We start from the raw sequence: 17,825 nt of genomic DNA on the forward strand, positions 1-17,825 counted from the left end.
GCACAGAATATTTAGGCACATGTTAAACATGAGTAAAAAGGATGATAAAGTCACATCAGAATGGAATATTGGTCTTATTCTGGTTTAGACTATTTATAATCCTGTGAGGTTTCTTTGCAGGATGGATTATCCTCATGTATCCTAGGGGAAGAGAATTTTTTTTTTCCAGATGAGAAACCTGACTTTTCAGAAACCAAGCCACAGAACAAAGGAATTACTTCTGAAAGCAGGATTAGCTTTCAGTTGGGCTTTGCCTCCTAAGCTGGGCCTACCTGCTCTCCCAGGCTTGTCAGCTGTGTACCTAGAAGCAAATCACAAAACCCTCTCAGGCTCAGTTTCTTCTTTTTAAAAACTAGCCGTATTATCTCCAGAATTAAAGGGCTAAATGAGACTATGGAAAGACATTTGGTCTCATAGCTTGGGTCTTAGAAGGTTCTCAAAAATGTTAATTCTTTGTCCATTTCGCCAATGTATCTTTTTGTACTTGATGAATTAACAATTTGAAGAGAATGAACTGTATTATAAACATCACTGACCCCAGGGAAGTTTTTTATTCACAAATCTGGGTGTTAAACTAGGCCCTTCCCTCTCCCTCTAAATGTCAGTTTTATTCATATTCACTTATAATTTTATTTTTACAGGCGAAGACCCAAAGTAATATTCAAAGCACTAAACATTCGAAGCACTAAACAGCAGGTAGGAGCTTTCAGAAAAAGGGTCGAGTTTTATATTGAAGCTAAGGTTTAGTGGTCAGCGAGCAGCCCTGACGTCAGGCTTAAAAGATTTAGCCATTTCCCCTTGGTCACTTTAGTTCAAAAAAGAATCGAGTTCAGTCAGAAACCTCCGGAGGGTAAGGAGGAAAGACGTAAACAAAGGCAAAAGACCTCTATAGTTTCCACTTGGGCGGACCACCTAAGACCATCCAGCCCTCCAGTGAGGGCAGCTAGGGCTGCTCTCCCGGACTGCCTGGGGTCTGGACTCCATTTCCCAGAGTCCCTTAGTACCCTAATGTATTCAATGCTCAGAGTGCCTGTATGTGTGTGAGTGTGAGAGAATGTGTGCGTGCATGTGTGTGTGAGTGTGTGTGCGCGCGCGCGTGTGTGTGCGCCTCCGAGTCCCTGGGAGAGTGGAGGCTCATTCACTGATTAGAGCCAGCGCTGAGAGGCAGCACTGCTCTTCTCTCACACCAACCGAGTCTCTTGATCTGTACATGCAATCCCAGGCAGCTCGCGAGCACAAACCCGGGGCCAGCCGCCTGCTGCTGCTGCTGCCGCTGCCGCCGCCACCGCCGCCGCTGCCCCCGCCGGCTCTGCGCACCCGGGACTTTTCATGCACCACACTCTCCGTCTTCTTACCTCGGTGTCCTGAAAAGTGCGCCCGTTCTCCCCAGGAATTTCCAAGGCAAGTACGGAGCCCAGAAAGGGGTGTGGATGCGTGTGCGTACACAAGAGGGGTGGGCGCGAGGGCGGCCGGGTTGCTGAGGAACCTGGCTAACTTTCCGGGTTGGTCTCCCAGGGATTCGGGCGGCTCCCCTGCGACAAGGGGCAGGGACTGGGACCTGCACTGCCGCGTCTTAGATCTTGGCGACCGAGCCTCCTGGCTGTCGGTGCCCGGCGCGCTCCGTGCGCTTCCTCACTCAAACTTTCCTTCTTGAGTTTTCCTTAATGTGTTTTATTTGGGGGGTGCAAGGGGGAGGGACCAGACGCTGGAATTGGACAAGTAGGGAGGGCGAGGGGGATAGCCAGGGGAAGGGAGCAGGACTTCTCCATCTTTTTATAAGCCCCATTTCCACTTTGTTTAGGTCGACCGCGAGTAAGCTCTCCTGCCTGGCTTCCCGGTGCACCCCGCTGTGATTTCCAGCGGGCCGGGGCTGAGTGTTACTCAGTGGGGAATCTGAGGCGGCGGGCGGGATAGGAAAGGGGCGATCTGTTGAGAAACGAGCCCAGCCGCACAACACATTGCCGACCCGGTGGGGTACCCCGGAGCCTCCGGAGCCTTGGGGAGCTCGGTTTACTTTTTCCTGGCGGGGACGGGTGTGAAGGATGTGGAAGGAAAGCCGGGGGTACGGTGGGGGTGGGATGGGGAAATCCTCCGCCTGCAGGATGAAGGCAGGTGCTGCCACTGAGGTGAATTGTGCTATCTGTAACCGGTAAACTCCCAGCTCTGCTGGGTTGGACTGGCCAGGCCTTAGAGTAACGCGATCCGTGCTGATCTCCTGGGATTTGGGGGGGGGGGGGGGGGAAACCCCTGTTCCAGCGATTATAAGGGCGAGGCGGGAGGACCATCTTGTAAAAATCATGAGTTTGCTTTTTTTTTGTGGGTTTTTTTTTTTTTTTAACATCTTCTACCTGCCTTAAACTGAGTAACAATTTCTCTTCTTCTGACTTGAGAGCAAAACTTTTCAGCGGGCACGCCGGTTGCTGCAATCCTGCGGTCACCGCCGCCGCGCTCGTCACCCGGGGCCGAGCGACCTCCTCCGCCCGGAGCCTGTCCCAGCCACCGTGCGCCGGAGCCTCCGGCCGCCCCCCACCCCCAACTCGGAGCTTTTCAGGGCTCGGCCTGGGCGTTTCGCCTTTGTGTTTTGTAAGAGAAAGGCTTTTCTTCCAGGGCACAACAAACTTGGGCGGAGAGCTTCCGTATGGCCCCCCGGGCGAGGCCGCCCACGGTGGTGAGGCCATCTAGGGATGCGAGGTTCGTCCTGCGCTACTGTATCCCCGGCAAGAGCTCGAGGCCTGGGTGACCGTGGCCCGCCAGGGCGTGCTGGAGCCCCGAGGTGACTGGGTCTCGGGGTGTTGGAAAGCAGAAGACACATTCTCCCTTCCCATTAAGAACGCATTGCCTTCTCTGGTCCGGGTCACCGCTCCAGTCCAGGCCCCGGGGCCTGGGCCGGTGGCCGGACGCACATCGGGTGGCTGGAGTGCTTAGGGCTAGGGCCACCCAGATGGGGCGCGGCTCTGTCTGGGTGGCCTGTGTCGTCCCAGGTCTTCCGCTTGCGCCCCTTCGCTGCCCCAGAAGCAGCTGAAAGGGAAAGCACCAGCGCTCTCTGCTCACGGTGTCCTGCAGCCACGACCTACCTCCCGCCTCCACTGTGGCCTCGGCTTGGGAGGCATTTGAGGGGTTTAGGGGGAAGGAGAAAAAAAGAGAGAAGGGGTACGAGCAGGGAGGAGGCAGTGAGTAGGACTGGGGGGCAGCCGAGCGGACTGGGGCCCTGCATCCCCCGGCTTTTCTCGCAAAGGGAAAATGAGCAAAGGGGTAAAGGCAGAAAAGAGCGTCGAGAAAAAGCGCGCCGGGCGTTTCCCGTTCGGATCCCTCCCGGCCCGGGGAGCCCGGGGCTAAGTGGCGTGAGTTCCCTCGCTGCGTTCCGGGGCCTGGAGGGGGAATCCGAGGACTCGGGGAACCGCGCTGCAATGAGTCCGGGCGCCTAGCGAGCGGGGGCACACCTGTTCTCGGGGTGTTGCGGCCGGGCGGTGGCTGAGGGAGCCGCAGAGCCCCAACCTGCTGCACCCCACGGCGGCAATCAGGGAACCGCGGGGGCCCTGGGGCTCCGCACCGGTCCTCGTTGGCAGCGGAGCGGCGTAGAGGGGTCGGCGGCTGCCGGCCGAGGGGCGCGCGGCCACCGCGCCCGGGTGACCCGCGGGGCGGGGCGGTGTAGGGGCTCCGGGTCCTAGGACTTTACTCGAAGACTGGCTGCTTCCAGCCCCTGTCCCCAGGCCGTGTGAGCCTTCATTCCCGAGCCCCGGGCCTTGTGTTTCTTCCGGGTCTGGCGACTCGGCTCCCCAAAGTTAAATTGTTTTCGAGCGGAGGTTGTTGGGATCTTTGTACAAAGGCAACAGAGAGCTAGAGAGGTCAGGCCACGGAGTGTGGTGAGTTTGGCTCAGCGTTGACCCCCAAGTTTTTCTAGGTTTCTCCTTCTCGTCGTCTTCTCTGGTTTTCCCTTAAAAGAGTTATTTTCCCCTCTGGGTTAAGGCTCTTCATGGCTGAAATCTGTACCCGCACGCTCAGCATCCCCGCTTCCGCGTGCTCTCCGGATCAGTCAGGCTGTCGCGGATTCGCATCCGATGACCAAGCTAGACCAGGGTATAGGTCTAAATGTGCCACGGGTTACGGGGCCAGGTCCCAGGCGTCGGCCCTAACCTGGGAACTGTATTACCCTTATGCTTCCTGAGCCCTTGCATATGGTGGTAAAATTTCTGTTAGGGCGGTGTTTCCACATACCCTTTGGGCATGTGTGCGGGGAAATTCTCTTCAAGCGAAGTCTGTGAACTTAAAAAAAAAAAATTCTTTCCTCCGTTCTTTGAATCCCCCCGCTATTCTGGCCTCATTTCCCATTGTTCTTTGCTTTTTAAGTTGCCTGTTAATTTTTTAAAAGTTTATTTATGCAAAGGAAAATATCGTTTAATTTGTTCTATTATTTTAAGTCATGGCTTTTGGAAACGGTTCAGAGACCACAAAAATGTCACCTGTTGTAATAAGCAGAGGAGCGTTGCGTGTGCATTTTAATTGCCAGCAGAGTCCTAGTTTGGTGGGCGCCTGGGCTCGGCTCTGGGAAAGAGCTTGCTTTGTAGCAGTCATTTCCAAATGGCTTTGGCTCTCAACAGCCAGCAGCAGCAGCAGCAGCAGCAGCAGCAGCAGCAGCAGCAGCAGCGACACCGCTTCCTTGCACTACCATCCCCAGAGCCGGTGAAGAGGCCCCGACCCTAGGCAGGGGTGGGAAACCGCTTACTCACTGGGACTTTCTGTCTGGCTTTCGGTTTTTCTACACCAAAGTGGCTAGTTTGCACCAGAGAGCGCGGACCGCTACGCACCAGCCTAGTATCAGATAATTGCACATTCTAAAAGCCGGCTTCTTCATTTGTCTTGCTTCTGGCATGTTTAACCACGCAATTAGTAATCTCACTAATTATTCAGTTAGCCGACGTTTTGTAACCACTTTAAACCAAGGTCGGGGTATATGATTTAAGAAACAAACAAACTCCCACACGGAGAGAACTGAGCCAAACCCATCACATCAAGGATTTGAAAATTTTAAAACTCGATATTTGTTGGTCCCTCTGTCCAACCTTACCGCCTGCCGGACAATTTATTTAGCTTCATGGATTGATCCCTCCTCCTTGTTTAGTTAATTCAACAAAGACTTTTTGCAATCTGTCTGGAGTTTGTCTGATGCCGTGGAAAAGTAGCTGATGATTTATTTGGTTGCTTTTCGATTTCTGTCTTCAGCCCTTCTTTCTCCTCCTTTCAGCGGGGATGTCAGCTGTTATTACTTCCTATTGATCCCTTTGCAAAGTGAGAAGTGAACTAAAATTAATGTCAATTCCACTGCTCGGATCAATAGCTGGAGTTATTTTAATCTGGATTTGCACGAAGTGCTAAATTAAAAAAAATCAGCATAGAGGCAGAAAAGTACCAGTTACTTACTTTCTCTCTGCCCAGTTCTTCACAGTCACCCAAATGCACCATCAAGCTGATTATCTTACAATCCATATTTTTTTAATTAAGAGGGTCAGTTAGTTTTCTTATTTTGGGTTCTGTGTTTAAACCCATGACATTTTGACATTGGGAGTGTATTAACTATAGATTTTCATAATGACTGTGGTCGGCTGAAGCCTCATCTATACTGTTAATGTGAGGAGGGGGAAAGAAAGAAAAGAGAAAAGGAAAAAAAAAAACTCCCCTCCTTTCTTTCAGAGACCAACACCCACACAGTGGAGTAAAAGAGATGTGGCCTGGGAAAATATTGTTGATTTATTTTCAGTATAATGAAGTTTTCAAATGAATTTGCAGGTTTGAGTGATTGACCGCGCCCTATTGGAGTGTCCGGTGCTGTCGCCAGATCACTAATTTATGAAACTCATTTAACATAATGAGGTGATCTAGGAAGTAAAAATGGAAAGTGAATCCTGGGAGCAGTTATTTTGGGGGAAGAAGCATTCTTCCCTTCACCCCTGGAGGGTCATGCCTGTCCTTTCCTCTAGCCAGCCTGCTATACTGAGGCTTGATAGACACACAGTGTGTTCATTTCTGTTCTGAAGAGCTGCTTAGACCCCTTGGACCCACTTTCAGAGCATCCATGTTGTGGGACCATTAATCTGACTTGAAAACAGCCAAGAACAGAATTCCCAGACTTGTCAGGCTAACTGGCTGTCCTTGGCACAAAACTCTCTACCCTGCTATAACTTGACAGGAAAGTTATTTAAAATTTGGAAGAGAGAAAAATCCGTTAATGTGAGATACATAATCTGGTAATTTAGCAATGATGTCTATAAGGAGGAATGCCAAATGAGGAAGCAGTCTGATGGTGTCCACTCATCTTCCCAATTAATAACAGTCATTGAAATGTCTGCTACAGGATGGGAGAAGGAAATACTCTCCTTGCACTGCATTAAGCAGGGAGGATTCATCTGCAATTTAACTGAGGGTTTTCTACCTGAGGGACTGCCAAAGATGTTGTACTACAGACATGGGCTTTTTAAAAGGGGGATGTCAATTTTATTTTTGACATGACTCAATTTATAGATTGTAACAGATAGAAGTTTGAGTTATATTTCTAAGTTCCTTTCAGTTTCTACTGAGGATATAGATTTGCAGCTAGTAAGTCTAGGTTCTCATCTCATCCTGCCTTTTGATAATACAGTTCTTCTCCCCCAGCCCCCATTCAATATATTAGAAACTGAATCAGTAGCTATGAAAATGTACAGCCTAATTTTATAAGGGAAGCTGGAAGAAGTCTCTTTGAAATTCAGTTTGTTTTGGGGGGCTTTTATTGGACATCAACTCTGTCTGGGCCAATAAATGGAGCAAAATAAGTGAGAGATTTTTCTTAACATTTTGCTCTAAATGTTAATGGTAAATCCAAGGCAGTTTACAAATTTCCTTAGGAGTGACTGTATTAGTAACTAAAATTATCAACCCGTTCTTTGCCATGTCTGGAAGAAAGCAAGTGCCAAAGACTCCAGTTATATATTTTCTAAAAAAATTGTCAGAAGTGCCAGGCATTTTGTTGATGAAGGTCTTGTTTCTCTTTAGAAGAGAGAACTAGGAAGCCTGTGTAATTAGAGGGGGCTGTGTGTAAAATATTGTTCACATGACACTTATTTCTAGAGACAGTCTTAGGTGACATATGAAGATATATGTGTATGTATCGCATCGGCCAATGTGTGTGATTGAGCCACATGTACAATTTGTACCAACTAATATGTACAGTCTAGATGTGTGTGTCATAGGTACCTGTCAGTGTAAGGATGAAGAAAGATATTAATATGGGGCATCAGTTAAGTAGAGCGTGGTCTCTGTACCTCAAGCCAGAAGCTGGCCATGAGTGGTTTTCGTAGGTGGAAGCCCTTTAAAATATAGACCCCCCCCCAACCTAATCTACTGGGTGACTTGGCCTTCCAAAGCTCATTTGCTCAGGGAATATTGTATTTGGAGGTTTTATGATTTTTTTTTTCTTTGCTGGGCTCAGGCACATTTCACCCGGAACGTGTAGGGACCAAAGTCAGCTACGCGTACATCACAGTAAGTTGTCTATTGATTTTCCTGAATGAAAACGGTCTGCTGCTGCTGCCCACTGGCTCCTAAAGCCTGTGGTGTCTCTTGCCCAAGCATCTGTAAGCCAGAAGGATGGTGTTCCAATCACTTGGGGTTTCCTTTTTTTTTTTAACCTCCCCCTGACTTTCTTCCCCCCTCTTTTTTCCTTCTTTACTGTTTCTGCAGGTCTTCGAAGGGCATGATTCCCCAGTAATAATCCTCATCCTGATCCAAGGTGCAGGTTGGCCTCCCTCCCAGGGAAGACTGCTTCTTGTGTGATACCGGCCATCGAAAGAGACTCCGATGGACTTACACCGGGCAGCCTTCAAGATGGAGAACTCATCCTATCTTCCCAACCCTCTGGCATCCCCAGCACTGATGGTCTTGGCGTCCACTGCTGAGGCCAGCAGGGATGCCTCCATCCCTTGTCAGCAGCCACGACCCTTTGGTGTACCTGTCTCAGTAGATAAGGACGTTCATATTCCCTTCACTAACGGCTCCTATACCTTTGCCTCTATGTACCACCGGCAAGGTGGGGTGCCAGGCACTTTTGCCAATCGTGATTTCCCCCCTTCCTTACTACACCTCCACCCCCAGTTTGCTCCCCCAAATCTAGATTGTACCCCAATCAGTATGCTAAATCACAGTGGTGTGGGGGCATTCCGTCCCTTCGCTTCCACGGAGGACAGGGAGAGCTATCAGTCAGCCTTTACACCAGCCAAGAGACTCAAGAACTGTCATGACACAGAGTCTCCCCACCTGCGCTTCTCAGATGCAGATGGCAAGGAATATGACTTTGGGACACAGCTGCCATCCAGCTCCCCAGGTTCACTTAAGGTTGATGATACTGGAAAGAAGATTTTTGCTGTGTCTGGCCTCATCTCTGACCGGGAAACCTCTTCGAGTCCAGAGGATCGGAATGACAGATGTAAGTACTTTGGTTGGAGCCCCCTCCTCACCCCCAGTAAGCCTGCCTCGCAGAAGTGTTCAACAGGTTGGCAGCATCACACATGCTCCTAGTGACGGGAAAGGCCAACTGTGTCCCTTGTGATAGCTTCGGATGGCTAATGCTTACTTACCTCTCTTCAGTGATCAATGACATATGGTTCTTGCAGGTTTTTCCAGTGGTTGCCAGAGGCAAGCTGGTCTCAGTACCAGGCCTGGCTGGCTTCTCTGGAGACTGAGGAGGGAAGAGGGAGTCATAGACACACTGGGGTGAAAGTCATTTTGCTAGAAAGAATAGGTTCCCAGGGAATTGGGGGCCCAAGGAAACTTGCCCATCCCTCCTGTCTTTGCTGTCTTCCTGCGGTCCCCTGATGATAGTGTCATACATATACATATTCATTTTCCCACTGTATGGTAGCCACTATACTCCATATGACTTTATTTTCTCAGCTCTCAGCTCTTGGGTTGGCATCAGGTTGTTTTTCACAGAAGGACAAAGGTGTAGTTAGTCACCAGAAAGCATTTCAAACAGCTGTGCTTTCCTTGCGTTCACAAGGCTGGAGAGCTGACTTCTCTTGGGACTCGGAAGGTTTGCTGGATGCTTATTCCAGGGCTAGCTTTTAGGACTAGACATAGCTGACCCAGGTGACTGCCCCGTGGTTGATGTTCACAACTATTATTAATTTCTGCTTATGAAATGGTTTTTCTCATGTTCTCCGGCGCCTTGGTAGGTTCTGGCTACATTTGCTAATCGTTTCAACTTAACCTTTCTTGGGAACTTGTAGACTAGAAGGGCAGAACCCTGCAATCTTCTACTCTGATATAATCAAAAAATAATTGTGTTTTGAGGCTTTGGGGCTGTGGGTAGACAGAACAGCTTTCTTCAGGCCTGATGCGAATTTATGAACTGAGGGTGTTTTTTCCCTCCAACCTTTTGTTCTAAGACTTGCCTCATTTTGTTTTCTTAAGAAAACTACATCTGAGGTTTGCTTTCCCCTTTCCTCTGCTTTTTTTTTTTTTTTTTGCTCTTGTCCGCTCTAACCACCAACACGAACACCATTTTTTTTCTCTTCTCTTTATGATGCCGAGGAGAGTAATAGAGACATTGCTGCTTTCTCCCCTGTCGGCCTTGCTTCCTCAGGCTGTCTCCTTGAATTAGGCACTGTGTTAACTTTCCTGTGCTAAAAGGCATCTGCCTACACCCAGCGTACCTTTTCAATAAAAGTCACCATAAAATCAACCTGCCTTGTAAATCCATCGCTCTTTGGTTTTGAAATATGTTGAGAGTGTGTCTTTTATGTCAGTGTCTGTAAGCCAGAGACCTCCCCACTTCAGAGGAAAAGGCAGTGGCTGCATGTCAGCAGAACTGCCACGAAGCCCTCTGGCTGTCACCTCCTCAGTTTCTGTTGACTAGTAGGTGCTATGATCCTGCTCCTTGGGTGTACCTGCTGGACAGGTGTTTGGCCTTGTGTTGGGCTGGTTTTCTATTTTGTTTCTGTTTTCATTTGTTGAGTGTTGAAGGCTCCTGGAAGCTGGCTCCTGCTAAAGCTCTGCTGGGTTAGGGTGTGACCAGTTCTTCCTCACTTTCCCCTCCAAGTTGAAAATGAAATCCTCTCAAAACCAGTGTGTGGTAAAGTAACACTGGGAGATCAAGACTCCCTTCTCCTTGCCCCACGAGCCCAGCTTACTTCGGTTTTGTTATCATTTTAGCCCAAACCAGAGTCAGACTGCCGGAGCAGACGCAAGCTTGTTAGTCAAGTCAGATCCCATAGATGTGGCTATCCATTCCCCTCTGCGTGTCAGAGCCGTAACTCTTCTGCTTGCCTGGTTTGCATTGTATGGTGGTGCCATCCCCCATGGAGATGGATCCCTCACACAGGAACACGCCTGGGTGGAGAAAAATTAAATGAGTCTGTCTCCCAAGTGAGATGGAATTCTGACCTTGAAATTAATGGGACTCTGATCAAAAGGGTGGGGAAACTTTATTTCAAATTGTCATATGAATGGGAATCTTCTTTCCTTTTGTTTAAAATATCCTTCTTTATAGACTACTTTGTGTTCTTTTCCTTGTGCACAGACGACAAGCTTGTAGGAAGGTCTGGGAGTACAGGATCCTTTCCACACCCAGATTATTAGGGTTGTATTTAGGACTAATCTTTAAGCAGAAACAAAGGCACCAAGTGAAGAGGAGACTGTCCCCCCCAGTGGTGGCCCTGGGTCCATGCTTCTTTCCCCTTCCTTGCCTTAGCTGCTGCCTTTGCAGGAGCAGAAGCTATGCAGGTGGTCGACACCTATGCTTTTGACTCTGAGCTTTTGGAAGGAAGGAAAGACATTTTCTTCAAGGAAGCCTAGAAGAGTACTGTGACAAAGTCGGTGACAGCTTTCTTGGCTCCTGTCATATACACCCAACGTGTGTCAGAATATTTATGGTCTGTTTTATGTAAATACATATTTAAGGGCCGTTAGGAGGCCTGATTATCCCCACTAGATGCCTTTCGGGTCCTCCCTACAGAACCGTTTTGAAATAAGTAATATTTCTCAGATAATCGAGTGACAGTATACAAGACTGCTTCCAAAGGGAGAGCGAGCTCAGGGGCAGATGGGGCAGCAGTGGGGGTTGGGAAGCCAGAAGAGTAGAGAGCAACTGTTCAGAGGGGCATAGGCACAGGGACACCATTTGTGTGCCCTCAGTGTGCCCTCATTGCCAAATTGAGTCATGTATTTTTTTTTAGACTTGTCAATTATTAAAATTTAGAATTAATTTCTGATATGGTTGGCTGTTTTTTTTTTCAATTCTGCGAGACAAATATTTTTTCATAGAATTTTTAAAGTCTTAATTAAATATAATAGTAAAAGTCTTAAATGGGAACTTAGCTTCAGAGAATGTATAGTTTTGTTGGTAGGTGGGGTGGGGTGAGCATGGGGTATGCAGGTTCCTTACTGGGTGTAGAAGTTTTCTGACTGCAGTTTTAGGTTGCTGGAAATCAGTTTTATAATGGAAATACTGACAGTTTTTACTGTGGCAGCCACCCCCTGCTCTTGGTTTGCATCCATATGCAGATATGTCCACATGCCTTTCAAAAAGACGCCTGCAGACATGCTGTAATGCACACGTGTTCAGCCCTTAACTGGAGTGCTGATAGGCAGGATTTCTTTTGTGATTAAATGTGCATAGGGAAAAAAAAAATAGACACAAGTATAGCTATTTGGGTGGTGTTCTCTCTTCTAGTGGGTTTTTTCAGTTGCTTGTCCCGTCTACCCACCTGGTTTTGCAGGTGACCCTAAGGTAGGTGTTGGGTCCTGTGGAGCAAGGAGGCCTGTGTGCTGCAGGACCGACTTACTTGCCCTGGAAAATGGGAGCTGAGGTTTTGTGAGAAGCTGTTCCTGAAGGATGCATAATTCCCCAGGAAGGGGACTGAGGTAACTCCCGTTTATTGTCATTCCCTGAACCAGTCCCCAAGGCTCCTTGTCCAGGGAAATGACGCTAAAATTTATGGGCCAATTACGAATAGCTCATGTTGTGTGTTACATATGAAGTGTCTATAGATGTGTTTCCCAGGGCTTTTAAAATAAACATTCCTCATTAAGGAAACTTTACAGAAAAAGAGAAGGTAAGTCCTACGTGCTGCCTGGTGCCTACATTTATTACTCTCTCAGTGTGTACTCTGGGGCTGTCATGTGCCATCTCCTGATGGCTTCCTTCAGGCCATTCCTTTGCCCAGATTTCCTGCCTGACCTGTCACAGTCTTTGACCGGCGGCCTTCTTATCTAACCCCAAATTGGAGTTGGTTAGCAGGCATGCTTACTCTAGACTTGAGAGAAGTCAGAACTGTCCATGTGGAGCTGTGGCTGGCTTTGCCTTCTGGTTTACCCCAGGAAGGGGCACTGGTCATTGACCATTAGTTGTTTCCCTTGGTCTTCTCCCCTTAGCCTTCCCTGTGGCCAGGGAACTTGAGATCTCCCAGAAGCTCCTGTCTTGCTTGATGCTCATCTTTGATCTATTTGGAAAGCCAGCCAGCCCCAGGTCCCAAAAGCCCTGATTGGAGATGGTATTTTGCACTCTAGATTCGTCTTTATAAAGGCACGTGCCATGGAAGACCTTATGAATCAGTCTAGCCCACTTAGGCCAAAGCAGCTTGGAAAGCTAGCTGACATCATAGGGGCGAGATAAAGGACATACTTTCCAAGGGCTCTGGGATTAGAGTGGGCAGGGAACATTAGTTCCCAGGGTCCACCTCTGGATGCAGCTGGACTGCAGCTGGAGCAGATGACCAGTGTGAAGGGTCAACCACTGACCAGAAAGAGGGGTCAGAAGGTTGCCTGTATCTTGACTGCCTGGGTCCTGCCTGCCCAGATCTAGCCCTGTGATGCGCTCAGCTGCTTTGGGTCCTCCCACCCCCTTCTCCCGCGGGGCAAGAACTCCTGTGATGTGTGTGGTTGTTACCGTTTGTTCACTCCCAACACAGTCACGGATACTCCCTTTCATGCTGCTGGGTTTAATTGTCTTGTTGGGATAAAGAAATGTTTGCACAGCTAAAGTGGGGCCGGGCTGAACTGGAGCGGTCCCCGATGGCTACAGAGCCATCTGGCCTGGCTTGGCTCTGCTCTGCGCGCCGCTCGCCCGGCGCCCGGGCTGGCTGTGCCGACCGCTGTCCCCGGCCCTCGCCCGTGGTCGCCTCTCTCGGAGGGAATGCCTCATCACCATGGTGAGACGCGCGGACCCCGAGGCCGTCCTCCCTCCTAGCCGAGCGCCCTCCCTCGAGTCAATTGTCATGCAGAAGCGATCCGGGCTGCCGTTTCTTCGCGGCCGCCAGCCAGCGCCTGGCTGTCCGCATCGGGGTGGCTGGTAATTGACCGTGGGGGAGGGCGAGGGTACGCGCGCACAGGCAGGGCCACCCAGTGGCCAGCGCCTGTGGCCAAGGTGGCTCCACAAGCTCTTTTAGGGATGAGGACGACCTCGCCCTCACTTTCCAGAAGTCCGTGCGCGGCCTCCAGGGTGCGGGGAAGGTCCTTGCGACACACTACCCCCGACCTCTACGTCCTCACGCCCCCACGTCGCACTAAGAACCCAATTCCTTGGCAATGACAGCGACCGGGCGAGATGTGCTGGCGGGTGCCCGGGGGTGATTGAGACTCCGCGAGCGCGTGCGGGTGGCCATGGAGCGGGCGGGGCACTGAGCCTGGAGGAGCTGAGGGCGTGGGGACCCTAGATGGACTTGTGCACACGCATGTGGACCCAGCTTTCCTTTGGGTAGTAGGGCTTTGAGGCTTCTCCTTTCGGTTTCAAAAAGAATTTTTCCCCTTCATCTTCTTTTCGAATCTGTAAAATATTCCGGGCAGTGTTTCCCAAGTCCGGGCTTGGTGAATCTGCAGGATTGCTGGTATTCGGGCAAGGCAGCCGCGGTCGCCTATGACGCTGGAGGCTCGCAGCCAGCACAGCGGGACTTGTTAAAGTCAGGGCAGTTTCTAGAACTCTTCCCACGGGAAGTTGTCCGGAACTGCCTTCCGGTCAGCGGCCCCAGGTTGATTATTTGGTAGCTCCTCACTTTTTTGTTTGAAAACAAAACAAAACCTCACACTGAATCCAAAGTTGCTCTCTGCCCTCTATCCTCTTTCGTCAGGCAGAAGAGAACTGAAAAGTAAAATTATATCTATATATTTTTTCTTATTTTTAACCCTTACTAACTACCACCATCTGGTCAATAAATATTAGCACAAAATAAAATGTAACATTTGTGAATATTCCAGATTTAAAGTGTCAATTCATTTAATCGAGTTGAAATTTTTGTTTTTTTTTTCCCTTGGTTTTAACCCATAAATCACATGCATCTGGTTAATAAATATCAGACCACACATTGACATTACTCTTTATAAATACTTGAGATTTGGGGTGATGATACATGTCATCATAAAATCCACACGATTTTAACACCAAAATAACCATAATTTTTGGAGTTGAATATTCCCACACGTTAACAATCGTTCTCAGCACCATTTTTATCCCTCTTAAAGATCAGCTGCAAACTTCAGGATAATATATTGCTATTCAGCCGCCAACATGCCTTACAAATTTTAAAAGTGTCACTTCAATTGTGCATTTGTGACTGAACAGAATGTGTTCTTATCTTCAAAGTGTGTGCTCCGGATGGGGAGGGGGGGATTGATAAATATCTCTTTGGAAGAAAGAAAAAATTTTTCTGCAAGAAGAACTTCATGTCAAACAAGGTAGTGCATGCCTTTAATCTCAACTCTTGGGAGGCAGAGGCAGGTGGATCTCTGTGAGTTCAAGTCCACCCTGGTCTACAAAGTAATAATAATAATAATAATAATAATAAATTAAATAAACAAATGAATATAACTTCATTACTACCTTTTCCAGGTTAAGGACATGGAATGGATAACCCTGGTAGAGACTAGATAAACTGCAGAAATTTATCACACTCCAGCCCTACCTACCCAATGGACTAAACTTATTATTATTTTTTTTAATCTTAGCTACATTTTAGTTTTGGTATTAGGAAGGTGTGTGAGGGTGTGTGTGTTGTGTTGTATGCTTGTGTGCTGTGTGTGTGTGTGTGTTTCTTGCACTGGTACCAAGCATATTACGGGGGGTTAGTGCATTTAGATGAGGTCAGCTACATGGATCTAAATACAATCTAGACTTTGAAGTTCCCATTAACATGCTACTCATGCGCTGTGGGACCATGCTAATTCTAAAGATATGCAGGCTCAAGTCAAGAGAGGAGGCCTTACTTAGGCCTGAGCTTCATGAACATAAAAGAGGGGAGATTTGCTGGGCAGTGGTGGCGCACACCTTTAATCCCAGCACTTGGGAGGCAGAGGCAGGCGGATTTCTGAGTTTGATGCCAGCCTGGTCTACGTCTACAGAGTGAGTTCCAGGATAGCCAGGGCTACACAGAGAAACCCTGTCTGGGAAAAAAAAAAAAAAAAAAAAAAAAAAAAAAAAAAAACAACCAGCCAAACAAACAAAAAGTGGGGAGATTTTTTTAGGAAATACGTGAAATCTTTTCCTCAAATGCAGACTTATTTTACTGATGAGTTGGGGTAGTAAAACACTCCCATAACATAAAAATAATTGAAATTTACTTTTTTCCCCTAAACTTCTAGGATAGGGACTCGAGAGTGGAGTGTATTCTTTCCATATATGTTCCCACAGTATGGAGCCCATAAACTCAGGCCTTCTTTGGGTGTGTGTTTAAGTTTTTGTCTAGATCCTGGTTGAAGCTGGAATAATTGAGCAGTTTGGGAGCTATATAGACACATAGAGCCACCTGGCCATTCAGATATCCCATGGTCAGTCTGGAACTGATGCAGGGGAACGGATGACAGAACCCTGTTGCATGGTGTCAAGAGACAGCAAGCTCTGTAAGTCTCCTGTGGCTCACCTCATGAGAATTGTCTTTTCCCACTGAAATCCATTTGTGGCTGAGACTTACAGCTTTGCATGTATCTCAGGGCAGCAGGGACAGAGCTGGGGTGGGTGGGGGTGGGCAGGAGCAGCCCTGGAAAGGCCTCCGCTTTATTTTCGGGTATATGATTCCCATTTAGGTGCCAGCTAATCCTATATTACTCTCATTTGACCTTGCTTTTTTGAAGTTTGATTTAAATCAAGTCAGAGCAGCCTAGCATAATAAATACCTGTTAGGGGAATAGAAGCGGGGCGGGGCCCCTTGAGCTTCAACTTGAACACGTTTCACACCAAAGGTGAAGAGGCAGTAGAATATAGTAGCCAATGAATGCAGCCTCCAGAGTTGAGATCCGACCCTTTCGCTTACTTGCTAGGCAAATTACTTAACCTGTCCAGGCTTTAGTATTCCCACCTGCAGGTTGGGAATCACACAACCCAACAGAGTTGTTGTGAAGGACCAAATGAACACAAACACATAGATCACCATTAAGTGTCAATATGTAATGATGTTTGTCATTCTCAGGGCGATGTGGCTGATGATTCTTCCTTGCTTAGAAACCCCAGTGTAGCCAAACACAGACAGGGTCATTAGCGGCCAGCATGTGCAAAGGACCCTCTCACCCACTCCACCTTATGGCAGCACACAGAGATGGAGGGAGAGAGGTTGTCGGTTGAGCCTTTTTCTGTGATGGCTGCTTCATTTCCATTTATTAGCATCCAGCTGCCAAGATTTAACCCTGGGTTTATTCACAAGCAAGTTAATATTAAGAGTTAGATAAACTAGGTGTCCAAGTCCAGAAGGAACTTAACTGGGTTAAAGATTCAGACAGTGGCCCAGGTCAAAGAACCTCAATCTCATGGTGTTTCCTTAGTCAGGACTTTTGTATTATCGCATAGTGTTGGAAATAAGTAGCGAACTGGAATCTGTGAGCGATGGCGGTCTGGGCCCTGCCTAATGAGATTTGCTAGAGTGGTATTTAACTAGTATTAGAATGCAAAGTTCCAGAGTTTTAGTGCGTCCATAGATTTTAAGTTACACAGACACTTTCACCCTCTTGCCTGTGTGAGACAAATCTGTGAACCTCCCCCCATCTGTGTGTGTCACAGTCCTACGGCATGATGGATGGTTTGTGCTTGGGGGAGGCTTAGGATGGGGCTTGGAGGGGCCTTGCAGGTCAGGAGAGAAATACGGCCACAGCTCTGCGGTAGGGGGCTGCCGGTGAGGGATTAGGGGGGGCAGGGCTAGGAGGGGACAGGCCTCCTATGCATGTAGTGCCTGTATTCATTCTCCAGGGAGTAAAAGAGGCCTGGCTGCCATTACTCAGGGCCACAAATAAAGTCAGTGTCTCTCTCTTTGTCAAAGCAAGCCCCATGGGGCTAAGGAACGCCAGAGAATGACTCTGCATGTCTGTGGGGAAAGGCCAAGACCAACCCTCTAGCTGCGGACCTTGTGTTTAAGGCTATGGTTCAAGACAGTAGTTCATATTTGGAAGGTCCCATGTTCACCTAGGTGTGTGTCAGTGACAGCCACCAGAGGCTAGCAGACAGCTGTCTCCATGGGCTTCTTATGGCCCCCTTTAAGGAAGAGGCTTGGCTCCCTCTTAGGGCCCACAGCATCTCCACAGATGATGGGTACACCAAATTCTGCTCCCAGTCACCAGTTTCTCTCCTCACATAGACATAAAGGTGTGTGGCTGGTAAGTGCATACAGAATATTCTTGATTTTAAGTGGGTTTTCTGTTGTTGTTGTTGTTGTTTTGGTTTTTTTGTTTTTGTTTTTTTTTTTTTGAGACAGGGATTTGCTCTGTGGCCCAGGTTAGTCTGAAACTTACTATGCTCTACAGACTGGAACTTATTGTATAGTCGAGGCTTTCCTGTAAGTTGTAATGATCCTCCTGCCTCAGCCTTCTCTATACAGCATGCC

At 48.3% G+C, this 17,825-nt stretch overlaps 1 protein-coding gene across 2 annotated transcripts in view; it reads left to right on the forward strand.

The window, feature by feature from the left end:
- Nucleotides 1-1,111: 1,111 nt before the first annotated feature.
- The window catches only part of Rnf220 (ring finger protein 220), a 224,601-nt gene continuing 207,887 nt past the window's right edge, over nucleotides 1,112-17,825 (forward strand). Inside the window, exons 1-2 of one of the 2 annotated variants that reach the window (XM_034502295.2) lie at nucleotides 1,112-1,401; nucleotides 7,714-8,455. In XM_034502295.2, the coding sequence (XP_034358186.1) occupies nucleotides 7,831-8,455 (625 nt within the window). In that variant the 5' untranslated portion in view covers nucleotides 1,112-1,401; nucleotides 7,714-7,830. The remainder of the gene's footprint in view (nucleotides 1,402-7,713; nucleotides 8,456-17,825) is intronic. The other variant, XM_034502294.2, reaches the window with a different exon arrangement.

This window comes from Arvicanthis niloticus, chromosome 5, assembly GCF_011762505.2.
Source record: "Arvicanthis niloticus isolate mArvNil1 chromosome 5, mArvNil1.pat.X, whole genome shotgun sequence".
Classification (NCBI taxonomy): Eukaryota; Metazoa; Chordata; class Mammalia; order Rodentia; family Muridae; genus Arvicanthis; species Arvicanthis niloticus.